The sequence below is a fragment of the Oculina patagonica genome, chromosome 1 (assembly GCF_052425735.1).
Source record: "Oculina patagonica isolate OP01 chromosome 1, crgOcupat, whole genome shotgun sequence".
NCBI classification, from domain to species: Eukaryota; Metazoa; Cnidaria; class Anthozoa; order Scleractinia; family Oculinidae; genus Oculina; species Oculina patagonica.
The window spans coordinates 48,829,209-48,846,236 of NC_135758.1; the positions used below are offsets into that span (position 1 = coordinate 48,829,209).

The 17,028-nt window shown below is 39.1% G+C and overlaps 2 protein-coding genes across 2 annotated transcripts in view; one reads left to right on the top strand and one right to left on the bottom strand.

Moving 5' to 3' along the window:
• Nucleotides 1-516: 516 nt before the first annotated feature.
• The window catches only part of LOC144647693 (polycystin family receptor for egg jelly-like), a 52,990-nt gene continuing 36,478 nt past the window's right edge, over nt 517-17,028 (top strand). The window contains exons 1-6 of the mRNA XM_078507399.1: nt 517-828; nt 1,452-1,593; nt 3,900-4,009; nt 5,036-5,094; nt 5,897-6,033; nt 7,128-7,839. Of these exons, the coding sequence (XP_078363525.1) occupies nt 517-828; nt 1,452-1,593; nt 3,900-4,009; nt 5,036-5,094; nt 5,897-6,033; nt 7,128-7,839 (1,472 nt within the window). The remainder of the gene's footprint in view (nt 829-1,451; nt 1,594-3,899; nt 4,010-5,035; nt 5,095-5,896; nt 6,034-7,127; nt 7,840-17,028) is intronic.
• Nucleotides 9,907-15,266, bottom strand: LOC144647735 (uncharacterized). Its single transcript, XM_078507447.1, has 2 exons — nt 15,190-15,266; nt 9,907-12,199 (listed from the first exon to the last, which is right to left on the bottom strand). The coding sequence occupies exons 1-2, from the start codon at nt 15,264-15,266 to the stop codon at nt 9,979-9,981; spliced, it is 2,298 nt and encodes a 765-aa protein (XP_078363573.1). The 3' UTR covers nt 9,907-9,978.

Sequence of the window (17,028 nt, forward strand, 5' to 3'; positions counted from 1 at the left end):
TTCCTCTTATTTGAGTAATACCATGACAATCAAGTTGAAAATCGTATTATATTTCAGATTTGCCGTTTCCGGAGAGTGTTTTCGATGTTCTCATAAAATAAAAACAAATATTTTACTGTTATGGGAACAGACGCCACGTGCAATCTACTACTAACCCCGATAGCAGATCTTTATTTTTATTATTAGCAGATTTCGACCAAATAAAACAACGAAAAAAGGGCCGGTTTTTATGTAGTATAATATAACTCACACATTTCCACTAAGACTTTTAAGAACAATCAATGTAAGACGGTCGACTTAGTGGACATTTACCAGTAGTGTCAATAAACGTTCACAACCCTTTAATCGATTCACATCACTCAAAAAGCCCATTTGCTCCTCCTCAACTCCATTTTCGTCATCTTTTCTTTTTCCCTCTTACCATCTCCCCTCCTAGCTCCCCGCCACGCCCTTCCGCCAAAGTCTTTATGTTTATCCACGCTTGGAATTTTAGGAAATTGCACAGAATCGTTGGGTATGGAAAACAAACAAATTAAAGATCTCCAGCTAACAGCATCCAGCTCCTACAACAACGACTTTGCTACGTATGGACCTCATAGAGCGCGACTTAACTTGGCATCATGGCCCCCCGGGTACAGGGCTGATCCAGCAGAGCTTCAGTCTCCTTGGATCAAGGTTGATCTGGGAACTGACAAGGTTATCACTGGGTTGGCAACTCAGGGGTATGGAAATACCTCCGTGAGGGAGTGGGTGACAAGTTACATCGTCATGTATGAGTCTAAGATGGGAGATATACTGCAACTAACAACCATGCAGGGAGATCCCAAAGTGAGTTCCTTTCTTGTCTTCAAAGTACGTAAAGGCTCTGCAAGAAACATGAACATAAAAAATAACAATCGACTCACCTTAGAATTCTGTGCACGAAAACGATCTATGATATCGTGTTAAGGTAGTCAAACTTTATAGCCATTATTGTTTGTTAGTGTTCAAGGATAAATGGTCAATCTTGAACTTATGCACAACTTTAAAAACGAAACCTAATCTCGTTTATATAATAGGCACAGTCCTACAACTAACGAAACACATGCACCAACTGCAAACTTCAATCACTTCCACTAAGGTGACCAGCAACAGCTCTTTTCACGACAACTCACACTCCGACATTCTCACTAGACGGGTATTGAAGTCACTTGGTTGAAACCATTTAACAAAAAGAACTGGTACGAAATTACAAAAAAACCAAAATGGTACGTAAATTTCTATAGAATTCGATTCTTAATTTATATAAAACAAGCATGCTGCAACCACCCGCCTTACCTTACATTGCCAGTCGTTGGCTGATAACACAACTCAATAACTTACTTCAATTAGTAACTGACCCCAATACGAACAAATTGTCACCTTCATAAAATGCCTAATTAAATAAAAAGAAGCTGTTTTTTGTTTGACAGCGTTTCCGTGGAAACGAAGACAGCAATTCTATCGTACGTCATGATATTGCTCTCCCTATTGTGACGTCAGCGCTCATACTTTTTCCGCAAACTTGGACTGACAATGTTGGTTTGCGCTTGGAGCTTTATGGCTGTGATCCAGGTAAAGAATACAGTTTTTAATGTACGACTTTTAAAATTTTGTATGACATTATTGCAAGCAACTGCCTCGATATCTTAATAATAAATAATAAAATAAATATCTTCAAGCATATCCAATTATTAACCAAGCAATACTGCTATAGTGCCAAAAGGAATCATCATTAACTTTAATTTTGTGTCAGGAATTTCTAGCGTGCCTTATGAGACATTAATCGGGGAAAATATTAGTTAAGAACTACAATACAATATTTTTTTACGAATAAAATAAATATCTACATCTAATTCAATTCCATAATTTTTTAGATTTTAACCATTATTTTTTAGTTCTTAATTGTATTACATATTAGACGGCCACTAGTTTTTCAGTTTTTTACTGTCACGTGTTTACATAATCCTCTTCGCGCCTAGGAGGCACTAGGCTAGCCGTATTTCCATTCTCCCTTTCATGCTTTCTTTTTTCCTTTCCCTTTTTTTTTTTTTTTTTACCCTCTTTTAATAAAGTTGATTATTATTATTATTATCATTAAATAATTTATATCTGCGTCTAAAAATAATCTAAAAAAAATCTGTATATAATATCATTACATTACGAAATGTTTGCTACATCTTTTACTGACTCAGGTTGTGCATAGGTAGCATCCCGTGCATGTGTCACCTTGAATTAATCCTCTCAAGTCTTATCTCCCAGTACTTTCTTTGAATTTCTTGGTGTTTCATCTATATGATGTTTCATCTACATACATTGTATATACCTTATTTTAGAAAATAAACGCTCTGTGATTTTTTTAAAATTTGCGCGAATTGATGTCAGCGTTAATTTCCGTGATCTTAATTACCATTAATATTAGCCCAGATTCTGAATCCTGTCCAGAAATAGTTGACTTTCTCTTTTCTGCAAAATGAATACGCTTGTTTTTCGATCTCTTGCAATGTGAGATCCAGGGGGGGGGGGGGGAAGAAACTCCCCTTGTTACACGACTGAAAAAGGGGATATAGCGGTGCCGGGCAACCGAATGTGCGCAGTAGCTATCGAACGGTTGCTAAGGGCACAGTGAATAGCTTGACAAAGTCATTGTCTAGTTCGCATGTCTTGATCTTGACCGTGCACAAAACACAACAGCTATTTGCATTTTTTATGTTCTTTTGAAGTTTGCCGGACATCACAACAACAAACAGTGATAACGGTGTCCAGTCTGGCAAAAGTAAGGCTTGCGAATTATACCAATTAAAAATAGCTCCAATGATTCTGAAATGATTTGCCATATTTTGGTTGTTAAATGTTAACCGTGACCAATTTTTCGCTTGGTATTCCACGCCGCCAAAACATTCTCATTGACGTGAAACATCAGGTGTTAATAAGGTGAGAAATCAGTGGCGTGAAACATCAAACGCAAACACCGCCACTATTCGCATTTCACACGCATGTCATTGATATTTAAATCTTTCTGAGAAAATAAAACTTTGGGTGGCGTTTTTCTTAGCAACGACTTTATTGATATAGACTCGCACCGTTTCCAGGCACTGCTATGTCTCCAAAGAAAAGTGCCGACTTTCTTCCCCCCCCCCCTGGTGAGATCCTACGTATTCTTTCAGTTCATGCCTACTTTCAGAAGGGCATTTCGACATCTGAAACATCAACTTTTCATTATTATAGCCCAAAAAAATGTTGAAATAAACTTTGTTCTTGTTGTCGCAACAAACTGGGTCAATCGCAGTTAATTTTCTTCATTTTAAAAATGTACCTCCTTTTTTCGCGTAAATTTCCGTTTTTTAGGGGCAAGTTTTTTTCCAATTCGCATTAATTTCAAATACCTTAAACAACAGGAGCATCAATTTCCTATAATTAGGTATATATAAAACAGTACTAATCCACAGAAACCTCCAAGGAACTGTTCATTATTTATCGCCTAGGAGGCCTGCCAGTTTTTGTTGTCCGGTTGGGGAATTGACCAAGGCAATACTTGGCCCTCTCGGTTCAAAAGACTGGCGAGAGTTGTTTTAAAAGATGCAATATGGCGGCCTTCTTCTAAAATAAGGAACGACCAAGACCATCAATGTAAAAAACCCTGTAACTTCAATACATTTTAGGACCAATATATTACCATCTGTGAACTCAGAATTTTTTCTGAGTTCTTTCTCTCCACACATCAATCCATTATTATTATTTAATATATTACCAATATATTTTTTATGTATCAGTTGACAAGAATAAGCATAGAATCCAACAAGGGATACCTAAGGAAGGCTAATATAGTGTATGTGAGGGTTTAAACTATCTAATACTTTTGCCACTCTGTCTTGTCCTAGGATACTATTTTGTGGTGTGGCGGAAGTTTGATGGTCGGTCCTTTACTCCAAATCACGCCAATGTAACTAGCGAAGAATATAAAGCCACCAAAGAGGAAACATTGGCAGAGGTATGTTCGTCTCGTCGAATTTTTGTTTGTAATTAAAAGGACGTGCTTATTTTGATACTGCTTTTCTCCATTTCATTGATCAATACTCTAAGTACGCCTATTAATCAGTCAAGTCAGCTAATTAGCCATCACGTCTGCCGTTCAACAAGTAAGTCAGTTAGCCAGTAGGTCTGTCATTCCCTCGGTCGGTCAGTCAGTTAGTTTCATATTTTAAACGCCGTTGAGAAATCTGGATACCTGTTAAAATGGAATAGCTGTAACCAACCAATCAATCAAACCATCAATCAATCAACTGTTATTCAGTCCACCAATCTATCATTTAATCGCTATGGTGGATGATATAGTAGCTTTATTGCATTGCATTATAGATTATTATAGATACAATTTCTAATAAAATATAACAACACTTTCCACCAAACTAACTAGGAAAGCTTTCGTCAGAGAATAGAAAACAGTGGCTTGAAAGGCAAAATTTCATAGACTACATTTTACAGCAAGGCGCCCAAATGTGTGACCACTTTTAATTTATTCACATTCTTTCGTGCAGATTTAATCCAATCAAAAGCCGTGGATAGCTTGCAGTTGACTTCTGATTGGATTAAATCTGCACGAAAGAATGTGAATAAATTAAAAGTGGTCACACATTTGGGCGCCTTGCTGTAAGGCGTTGTTTTCTTTAGTTTTAACACTGTTTTTTGTTTTCTTTAGTTTTAATTTAGTAATAAAAGTAAACATGTTGCTGCGAAATGTCCCTGCGTCTTGTCCCCAAGTGTGCGGAGACCTTTAAAGCGTACAGTTGCCTGGTCGATCGACTAAGAATTGCCGTAGAAAAGACGTTAAGCCGATGTCGATTTATCCGATTCTCTCGACAACATTTCGAATTTCAGAGTTGAGAATTTAGTCCAGGGTCGGATTTCAAAGCCAAGAACTAAAAGAGAGAACATGTAAATGCCGCAAAGAATGAGCATTAATTAAAAGTGGTACCTGAATCCAAGTAGAGGTTCGACTTTATTGCTTTTTCAACAGATTGAACGTTACCTTCGGTACATTCCAGGATTTCTCTCAGTGGAGTTCGTGTTGTTCAGGTGATTACTTGGGTTGATATGATTTAATTATGTTCACTCTGTTGAGTACAACAGCGAAATTACAAACATATTGCTAACCCGAGGTGGCCTCCCCTATAAGCCTTGTGGTTTCTTGGAGGTCTCCTCGCCATATCTATTTAAGTTATTTTGTATGTATTAATTTCTAAAGTTGCAAATAAAATGATTGTGATGAAAATGATGATACAAATAACGTGAAATCTTTGTATAGTTAGATATTAAATTTCCATAGAAACCACCCGAAATTCTATTCTCGTTTTTTGTAGAGTAACAGCAGTCGGATAACATTTGTTGCTTTTATGTTGACACGCCTTAATTGTTGTTTCTGAACACTTTGGTAAGGGGCTTGTTTGTTTTCCTTAATAGTATGTTAAAAGGGGATGATAATAGAGAGAAGGCTTCAGATAAATAGGAGAGAAAGTAGGGGATATTTAGGGAACGCCTGTTATCGCGTCCTTGCTGGAAAATGACATAGTGCAAGAGGGTCTTTGTTCTCAGCTCTTTTGTATCATCGGGCACCTTTCTTTGAGAGAGAATTCCATTGGTGCAGTTTATGCGAAACGTTGCAGAGGTAAAAGTCTTATTGAAGACTAACCCTAAGTGAGTAAAAAGTGATAATTCTATATCGTGGCCCAGTTATGTCAATTTTTCGCACTCGAGGCGCTTTTTACGTAATCTGCATCATCTTCTTCTAATGCTGGTTATCATCCATGTATTACAAGCCAGAGAAACGGTTTGAAGTAGCGCTGGTCCACAGAAGTAATAACATCAATTTTTTTTGCAGCCCTCAAAGAGCTCCCTTTGGTAATACGGTCCTCACCGCCGAAATGAAAATATTTTGTTTAAAATCAAGTGAGAGGAACCTGGAAGCGAAGCTAAACACGGAGATAAAGTACCGTTATGTTGTTTTCCGATTTCCATGTAAGAAAATGTTCTTAGTATTTCATCCAGTGAGAGTAAAAATTTACAGTACGACAAAGAGGGCCACTAAGACAACGTAACCAATCACAGAGTTGAACAGGAACGATACATTCAATTATTTGGAATCAGGGCCAATCACATGTCAAGTACAAAACGGTACCGACAATGGAGACCTGTTCGTTTGCTGTGAAGCCATATATTTTGCGGCTCTTCAGCATAGTGATTTCCTTTTTAAAGGCCGTTTCGTTTTTGAGTAGTTTGACATTTGGGATTTGGGAAGTAACAATAGACCCTCCCTACGACAGATAAATTCCACACTGCGTTTATTAACTACTGTGGATCACGGCCAAGGGCGTGTGTTACTTCCTTTTTGAAACTTTCGCATTGCGGAAACTACAGTCCCAGTCACAGTTCCCATACATTTTGTATAGTGTTGGGGTTTAAAAGAATTTTCGGGTTCTCCTGCTTGGTGCTATGCCATGCTGATGAGGACAGCTGTCCATGGCTTTCAATCCTTGGGTATTTAGCTTTGTGCATGTGTGTAGATTTGGGTCTGGTAGGAGAAAGGTCATTCACTTAGGTTGTGAATTTATTTCTTTGTACTTGATGTTTGGCTTTTACCAATTCCAAATGTAGGAAAGCTTTTTTCTCGTTCTGCCCTGTGATTGGATAAAGTGTTAAAGTGACCCAGTTTTTAGTAGCCGTACTATTAAAAAATGACCTCATTTCCCTTGTACCCGTTACCTTTTAATTTGTGAATAACATCTTTACCTTATCAAAGTAGCTGTTTTTTCACGGGGAAGGCAGAGAAGAGATTGACAACGCCCTAACCGGTCTCAGGATTCTTTGCTTTCGGTGATTATAATAACAACAATCACTTCAAAAACTAAATAATAGAATAGGTTAACTAAGCGCCAGACCGAACTAAAGAGCCACCATGTGGTGTACATAGCTTTTCTTATGACTGTTCATTTATTCATGGATCACTTATTAACACTAATAGTCATCATATGATATGGTCATTGTTGTACTATAGTCAGTTGAAAAACGTTTTTATTTCTTTGGTAAATTCTGGACTTACTTCTCTTCACCAGTAAGATGTTTTTGCTCCTATCCTCAAGTTAACATATCTCTAAAGAAAACGCTTGAGAAAGCCACTGTACTGTACACCACTGAGAACTTTACCGTTGACGCTGAAACAAAGCACGGCAACTGTTTCAACTCCTTGTTCTTTGAGTGGGAGATTGCAAAAACAAGGGATGAATCAAGCGAATTTGGAAGCTTTGTTGTCCATGGTGATGCATTTAACAACAAAACAGAAAAACTGCAATTAAAAGGGAGAGAACTAGGCGAGGGTTATTTGTACATCAGATGCACAGCTTTCATCAAAACTATATCAGGTGATATTAAAGTTGAAACGTATGACAGTGGCTACATTCGCGTACTTTATCCACCTTTGATTGTACAGATGACTGGTAGCATTATTGCAATAAAGGGAAATGGCAGTGTCACAATAGACGCATCAAGGTCTTATGATCCCCATACTCCATTTAATAAGAACAGTGGATTAACCTTCAGCTGGTACTGCCAAAGAAGGGCTGATAACGTCACAAAGCAGCGTCTCCGTGGTTGTTATGGTCACCATTCGAGGAAGCTAAGAAATACAGAACCAACGCTTATAGTGGATGTAGATAGGATGGACGTAAATCAGACATATCTCTTTGAATTGGTTATTACCAAGGATCGTAGGGTATCTAGAGCATTTCATACTCTAGTTGTTAGTCCGCCGTACGTAATTTCTTTGAGGTATGTAGCAAAAGTTGATATCTTCTAAAGGATCTACTAGGTAATACATTATTTACCTCACAGACCTTAGAACCCAATAAAGTCGAATATTGTTAATAAAAACACTTAAAGAAGCAGACGTTACGTTAATACTATAAACTTGGAATGCACCTTTACCGCATCAATCAATCAATCAATCAATAATCAATCAATCAATCAATCAATCAATCAATCAATCAATCAATCAGTCAATTTATTATCAGTTTAGTAACGAAGCACATTACGCTTCGATGTCCACGAACAATGGTTTCAAGTCGCAGCTTGGATTAAATCTTTGAAGAGGCATTCGCCCAATCAAACAGGAAATAACAGGGGTCTGCACTGCAAGACTTTACTGTAGAACTTCACTTCTACTGTGCTCTGTTCTGTGTTACGTTGCTAATATTGTGATCTTTACAATGCTCAAGCTTCTCTGCCAATTGAAAGCACACGCGGAATTCTTGTAAAAAGAAAACCGGGTGGCTCAAAAACAAAGTACTCGGATGCAGCCAGCTAACTAAGTAAGGCAAGCAAAGATTAACCAATCACAACTAGGATAATATAACAATGTAAAGCGGGAGTTAACCTTGGATCTATTTAAGGAAGGTAGTAGCCAAGGTTAGAAGAAAGTCACAAACATGTTTCCAAGTGAAGGCTTCGAATGCTTGCTTTTCAATGCGAAGTTTCTTTGACAAACAAAGGAGATGTCCAAGAATAAAGTTCAAGACAGGTCTGTTGCAGCCTTGGTATTTACTGTATTTTTGTGCATTCGAGTCTCCACTTGAAACCATTGTTCGTAGGCATCGGAGCAAATGCGCAAAAGGTATACACGAGGTTTGAATGAAAGCGAAAACTTGATGATAATTCTGAATTTCAATTTTTTTAATGATGTATATTTTTGGGGAAAAATGCCTGTCCAAAGAGCTTCAGGACTTCTCAAGTACATTAAGAGATAAGAGAAAAAGAACAGAATGGAACACGCAAATGTCTATCCAGGAACTTGTATTCCCTGTACATTAATGTATGATGGCTGAATGACGAGGATTTGGTGTCTGGAAAGTGTTTCTTGACGTTGCAGTTGTTGTACGCTGTGCCATTTCTGAAAAATTAAAAAAAAACGTGGTAGAAATAGAAATATTAAAGTGTGTTAATAACAAAATAATAATAATAATAATAATAATAATAATAATAATAATATAATAAACAACAACTTTATTTCATATAATATTTAAAAAAGGGAACATGTGGATAAAAAGGTTCTAAAAGTTAATTATAGCGAAAAACTATTTACAACAAAAGGTTCTATAATACAGTTGTTAAAATGAAAAGCAAAATATGTTAAATAGAAAATGAATAAAAGCTGAGAAGCGTTTAAAATTGGAATGAGCGATTTAAAATGCAAAGGAAACTAATGGTTACATTGTGCGTTTGTTGTAATCTGGCGTACGCGAGTAGCAATCAAAAACAACAGGAAAACTATTTAAACTATTTACAATACACACTTTCTGCAATTTCAACGTCAATGTCAGTGTTTTTAATGTCTCGTCGAGGTCTTCTTCGTGCCCTAGAGCCTCTTAGACAAATGATTGCAGATCTTAATAACGCAAATGAAATTCGACTTCTGATCCATGACATGGTTTTTGCATATTGCTCTCCTTTTTTGATGGCAATCAGCTCCGCTAGTCTAATAATAATAATAATAATAATAATAATAATAATAATAATAATAATTTTTTATTTTTTTATTTTTTTTTATTTTAAATGAATGGAAAGAATTTTATTAACCAATTTCTAAAAGAATTACAATGATTTGACTATTCGAATAAGAACTTTATATATAAACATATTATTTACATAATAATAAAACCAGTGTCTTTAAAAATGTAGAAAAATAGTAAAAGCGACTTCGAGAGCAATAATAAAAGAAGAACTAATAATAATAATAATAATAATTTTTTTTATTTTTTTATTAATTTTTAAAGACGAATTAGAACTTTATATATATAAACATATTATTTACATAATAATAAAAACAGTGTCTTTAAAAATGTAGAAAAATAGTAAAAGCGACTTCGAGAGCAATAATAAAAGAAGAACTATACATTAAAAAAAATATTCGATCTAAATTGCAGTACGAGAATTCTCTACTTGAAAGTCTATATCATAAATGTCAATGTTCCTGTTTCTCTTTACAGTTCTTGATCCCCTTAGGCAGATTAAGGCGGATCGGAGGATCGCAAATGAGACTTTTGATCTGATCCAAGACACCGTTGTTGCGTAATCCTCCCCTTTCTTTGCGGCGATTAATTCTGCAAGCCTACTGTGATACCTCTTGCACTCCTCGCCCATTCCTCCGGTGGATGTAAACACCAATGGAGTGAAAGTTCCCTGTTCTACTTGAAGAACCCTGTCTGCGTAAGCCCTCTTCTTCTCATTCTCATGGTTACGGTATATCTGCTTGGGGGTTTGGTCCTTGTAGGAATCCGCGTTGGGGTGACACACCCTCACATCAAAGAACGCGGATCTCTGCTTCTCCCAAAACCCCCGGGCATGTATATCTAGGCGAGCATCTGGCGTTGTGTTAGCGCCGCTTGGTAGCCTCTCTCCAGTCAGTTCTTGAAGGACGGGCTCTATTTCGACATCATTACAGACCATCTTAAGCAAGTCAGCCTCGAGGTCACGGAGTTCATTATGGCGCTGAATTATGAATCCGCCTCTCCTACAAATCATTGCATGATCGATTGTAAAGGCGTCACCGCACACGCACACTGTCGGCTTGTCGTCAATTTCCCAGTCGTACCTGAGCTTTACAGCATCTCGGAACTCGCCTTTATTCAGGTTGTAGCCCATGTCCTTTAATGGGAGGACCGTGAGCCAGTTAGAAGCACCTTTTTCGGTTGCGAGATCAATGGCTCGTTGTGTCTTCTGAGGTAGAGACTCCCTGACATTGCCAAGCCTAGTCTGAAGCGCTTCGTTGGTTTCTCTTCGCACGCACTGCTGTAATGTCTTGACAGCAGTATCAGCCGGTGTTTCATGATCCTGTGCGATTATTTTCTCTACTAGGGGCGCTGCGATCTTGGTTGACACCTTGAATTGGGACGCTGCATCCTGGCTTGGATTAATAAGTCCAAGCCCCCCTAGCCGCACTGGAAGTGCCACTAGGTCCCTCTCTTCTTTTGTGCAGTGGTGATCAGTGATTGATGGTATTAGTACATCTGCAATAGCACGCTCCAGGGGCTCTAATAGATCTTCTATATCAGGAAGTGTTCTGAGAAAATATGTCCAGCGGTGGCGTAGTCCGAAGGTAAATGCCGCATAGCACGCCTGTGGGTTTGATGTGGCATACTCGGCTAGCTTTACCACCTGGCTCACCCACTCCTCAACCTTTCCATCGACATACTCTTCGAGATATGCTCGAGAGCCCAGAGCGGCGCCTAGATGTTTTTGTCCCTGCGTAGAGATGTTTATCGCAGTCCCCTCGAAGATAGCTTTAGCATGGTCCTTCTTGTCGGGTTTCGTAATAAGCCAGCACTTTTTGGCGTTAGGGTAGTACCCCAAATCAGGTCCTGCCTCAGTCAGCACATCCCACCATCGCTTGATATCTTCCAATGAACCTGCACCACTCGCGTCATCGGCGAACCAGCACTGCTTCAAATCGTTCGAAATCCCCAAACGAGTAATCAGAGGTTGTAGACTGATGGCGTAAATTCCCATCGCTAGAGGATCTCCTTGCGTTGTACCCTCTGCAGACTTGATCTCCTTCCCTCCGATTATGAATAATCTTGCTGGTTCTCGATACGTATTGATAGCGTACGTTGCAATAGGTGGGCAGAGTACTCTAATATTGTGGAGGGCAGCAGCTCTGTTTAGTGCATTGAATGCATTTGAGGCGTCAATCAGGAGTACAGCATCCGTCTCATCAGCTTCGAATATAGAGTGTATGGCGTGGACTGCGGCTTCGCTTCCACTCTTGAGGCCTGCGCAGACTTGTAGCGAACCACTAGCCTCGATCACATCTTGTTTGGTCACCTTCATGACACATTTCCCAATCACTCTCCTGATGACTTCACCAACACCGATGGGGCGAACTGCGCCTTCGCCTTTGTCTAGAGGGATGAGCCTGTTGGCTAGAAATGGCTCAATGGTTCGAGGGTCGACAAAGTCTGTGTTGAGCCTCCTTGCCGTTTTTGCTAAGGCATCGCATAGGTTTGCACTCGATTTCTTGAATGATTTGCAAGCAAGAATTCGCTTGAAACCGTTTGCATCGACGCCTGAGGGACCACCGGAGTAATAATAATAATAATAATAATAATAATAATAATAATAATAATAATAATGATGGCTGGGTACAGCGCATATTTTGAGGAGGGTGTTGTCAAGCTAAAAACTGACTACCCTTTAGTGCCCCAGGACCATGGTTTGGTCTCGGCGCTAAGGACTTTAAGCAAACATTACGTAAGGAACATAACAATAATAATAATAATAATAATAATAATAATAATAATAATAATAATAATAATAATAATCTTTTACATGCCCTATAGTGGGGCGGATATGTGCTAGAATCGTTCACTTTGTGTTAGAAGTACGAAATTTGTTGGAAAGGTAGTTTTTGACGTGTTGATGGATATCTGATATAGTGCCACTGCAAAAATTCGATGTGAGCTGAGTTAAGAGGGTGTTTCAAAATGGCCGCCATCTTGAACCGGAAGTGGAATTGTAACTTAAGAATAAAGCCTAAACATTAAATTGTTTGCCCTGAAAATGGTCCTAAAGTAAGCAGAGGAATCAAATTTTAGTACATAAAAAATTTTGCTGTAATTTTAAGCCACAAAATACAAGACTGATACAAAGACATAAAATATTCAAAATGGCCGCCATTTTAAACCGGAAGTGGTGAAAAAAATCGTAAAATAACCTTTATCTGTCTTGAAAACCTCTTTATTTTTCATTTATAATAATTATGTTACCTCTGTCGTCATAATTACAAGCTGCTTGGCTATCCTGTTCTTACAAACTACTTTTATGATGTGTTTGAGTTACATATACGTCACACACATTAAAGTACAATAGACTGCCTGTTAGGTCCAAACCAAAGTTTTTCAAAAGGTTACGTGGTTTTAAGCAAAAAAAGCCATTAAAACTCAGAATGTCGGTTTGTATGTTGTCTCGCCCATCAGGATACAACTGCATGGTTCAATTTTACCTGTTACCACCAACCCCCCCCCCCCCCAGGCAATTCCCAGGAATTGTTTGAAGTGGACTGGTCCCGGGGGGAGGGTGCAGGGGAAATCAGAAACAACTTTTGGTTCTTCCTGTGACATAATTGCTTCACTTTGCGGTTCACATGTTGACGCTGGGCTGCTAGACTGGTTAGAGAAGAATAATGTCACAGAACTAAAAAGTTGAACACTGTTGGTATGGATGTCCTTGTCTTGGCCGTCGCCTTTGTACAGCAGTTGCAAGAGCTTCAAGACTTCAAAATAATTGAAATTTGGGTCGGGTTTGGCACAGGCCTGGGCCATAAAATATCTTTCTCTAGGATGCTTAAACCTCAAGTCTCAAATGCACTTCCTTTTTTCCACGCTTCACAACGAGCCCTGTTTTTATTGGAAAAGAAAGAAGATAATGACTGACGTGTGGAACCGTTTTCCAGAGGCAACCACCGCCTTTCTTTCATGAACAAGGTAAGTGACACATGCATCGCGACTCTATGTTCCTACTGATCCTGTGTTCCTACTGATCCTATGTTCCTATTGATTCCGTGTTCCTACTGATCCTGTGTTCCTACTGATCCTATGTTCCTACTGATCCTGTGTTCCTACTGATCATATGTTCCTATTGATTCCGTGTTCCTACTGATCCTGTGTTCCTACTGATCCTATGTTCCTACTGATCATATGTTCCTATTGATTCCGTGTTCCTACTGATCCTGTGTTCCTACTGATCCTATGTTCCTACTGATCCTGTGTTCCTACTGATCATATGTTCCTATTGATTCCGTGTTCCTACTGATCCTGTGTTCCTACTGATCCTATGTTCCTACTGATCCTGTGTTCCTACTGATCCTGTGTTCCTACTGATCCTATGTTCCTATTGATCCTATGTTCCTACTGATCCTATGATCCTACCGATCCTGTGTTCCTATTGATCCTATGTTCCTATTGATCCTGTGTTCCTACTGATCCTATGTTCCTATTGATTCCGTGTTCCTACCGATCCTGTGTTCCTACTGATCCTATGTTCCTACTGATCCTGTGTTCCTACTGATCCTGTGTTCCTACTGATCCTATGTTCCTATTGATCCTGTGTTCCTACTGATCCTATGATCCTACCGATCCTGTGTTCCTATTGATCCTATGTTCCTATTGATCCTGTGTTCCTACTGATCCTATGTTCCTATTGATCCTGTGTTCCTACTGATCCTATGATCCTACCGATCCTGTGTTCCTATTGATCCTACGTTCCTACTGATCCTGTGTTCCTACTGATCCTGTGTTCCTACTTATCATCTGTTCCTACTGATCCTGTGTTCTTACTGATCCTGTGTTCCTATTAATCCTGCGTTCCTACTGATCCTGTGTTCTTACTGATCCTGTATTCCTATTGATCCTGACAACCTACCTTACAGTTGCAGAGGCATGACGTCAGTCGTTCTCGTCGTAAAAACCTACCTGATGGTCAGTCAGTCAGGTCGTACGTCTGAGACGTCAGTCAGGTCGTCGTACACGAGCCATGAGCCTAAAAACCTACCTGATGGTCAGTCAGTCAGGTCGTACGTCTGTGACGTCAGTCAGGTCGTCGTACACGAGCCATGAGCCGTGGTTTTGCTGTACGTCAGGACCAGCGTAAAAACTGTCGTCAATGATGTGCGCAGGCAGCTGTCTGTTAAAGGAGCTATGTCACAGGATTTCGCAGATTTTTTATCTTAACTGTTCTGGAATTAGTGGTAGGCAACTAAACCCATAAAAAACATTATCTTTGAACATCTAAAGGAAGATGTAACCTAAATTTGCGGAAAGAAATCAACCTACGGCTACAAATATCAATTTTTTGATGATGCGCAAAAACATCTTGAAAACGTTTGCCTAACTTTTTCAAGTTGCAATCCGTTTCCATCCGATCGTGATCCATCCACAGCCAAAGATGTCCGTTAACAGTTTCAGTGCTTGAATACAGCAATTTTAATTAAAAATGGACTATTATTATTAGGTTTCCTGCGACACAAATATAAATTCCGTGACATAGTCCCTTTAAGAGGGCAGAACATTCCAAACACACTGTTTTGCAAGCTGGTTACGCCTGGGGACAAGCTCTGATTCTAATCCCTACAAGCCAAGTCCACAACACTGAAGCTGGACCTTGGATGGTGATTTGTGGAGGCCTTTCTGGACCGTAGTACCAGACATGATGGGTTCCTGCCAAGAACTTGTTCATTGCGGCTGCAAGAAGGGCTGCCGTAGGCAGTGTTCCTGCATGAAGGCTTTCTTACACTGTACAGCCCTCTGCGATGCATGGTTCAATTTCAACTGTTACCATGGTCCCCCGGACATACCCCGGGGATTTTTCATTGTTTTGCTGCTCAATTCCCCACCCCAGGGCACTCACAAAGAGAAATTCCCCACCCCGGAACACACTATCTACCTCGTTTTGTGTAAAAAATAAACGACAATACTAATTTCTGTATAATCAGAACAAAAACCAGACGCTTTGTCGAAAACTTAAATGCCAGAAACCAAAGAATAAACTTCAACCCCGCATTTCCTCGAAAGAAAGAATCTTCGAACCAGCCACTGTCTTATTCTAAATATCGGCACATACGTACACCGCCGGCCCGCAACAGATTGATGATGACAGCAAATTGAAGTAGTTCTTTATAGCTTAGAACTTAAATAAAAAACACTGGATTGAGATCTGCATCCGCGTTAAATGTAAGGTCCATAAGTTCTAGCTGTCTTACTATCTCATTTTCATAATAGTACTAAAAATTGTTACCACAGAAGAATTACACCTCAAAAATACATGTGGTTGCCTGCATCGCTGATTAGGCATAAATAGATTGTGCTCGGCAGCTTTTGAGCAACTTTTTGTGGTACCAGCAACCTAGGGCATTTTTTGCCTTCCTTGGCAACTTTTGAGCAACAAATTGATATAAAACCGATCCAAACCATAAAAGGTCGTTTCATTTCGAAGGATTTTATTAAAACTGGTTTAATCAAAACTAATTTTATTAAAACTAAAGATATCCAATAAAATAACACTTGCTTTACGCCCACGAAATCTGGACAGCAGCCATCTATCTAAAGGCGCTTAAATCCAGCGGTTATTTGCTGCAACATAGAGCCTGCCACTTAACACTAAAATAGTACTAAAAATTGTTACCACAGAAGAATTACACCTCAAAAATACATGTGGTTGCCTGCATCACTGATTAGGCATAAATAGATTGTGCTCGGCAGCTTTTGAGCAACTTTTTGTGGTTCCAGCAACCTAGGGCATTTTTTGCCTTCCTTGGCAACTTTTGAGCAACAAATTGATATAAAACCGATCCAAACCATATTGGTATTTGCTGAAGTGCTAGTCACTTATGGCATCGCAATCAGATGAAATTTCAGACGAGGAAAATGGAAATAGAGAGCAAACCACTTTTCTAAATTTTGGTGGCAACTTTTTGATATTTGAGCAACCGTTTTTGGGTATACTGTGAAGCAACTTTTCCTTAATTTACTAGCACTATCTATACATGCCTATCGCTGATGCAAATAGCAATTATAAATTTACCTTAGAATACAAGGAACCAAAAGTTATTTTTGATTTTCCCCGCCCCACTTCCCAAGGACCAGACCACTTCAAACAATTCCACACCCCTGGGCCCGAAGGGCCGGACTTGTCCTGGGGATTGCCTGGGTGAGGAGGTTTGGAGGGGGGGGCGGGTTAACAGGTAAAATTGAACCATGCAGTTGTATCCTGATGGGCGAGACAACATATGCAGCGACTTTCTGAGTTTGAATGGCTTTTGTTTTATTGCTCAAGAATACCTAACCTTTTGCAAAATTTTGGTTTAGACATAACAAGCAGTCTATTGTACTTGAATGTATACGATGTATCTGTAACTCAAACACATCATAAAAGTAGTTTTTAAAAGCAGGATAGCAAACAGCTTGTAATTAT

Coding starts and splice junctions, on each gene's coding strand:
- LOC144647735 (XM_078507447.1), bottom strand. CDS start 15,266: ATGTCTGGTACTACGGTCCAGAAAGGCCTCCACAAATCACCATCCAAG. Junction 12,200..15,189: donor CAGTGTTGTGGACTTGGCTT/GTAGGGATTAGA, acceptor CGCTGTACCCAG/CCATCATTATTATTATTATT.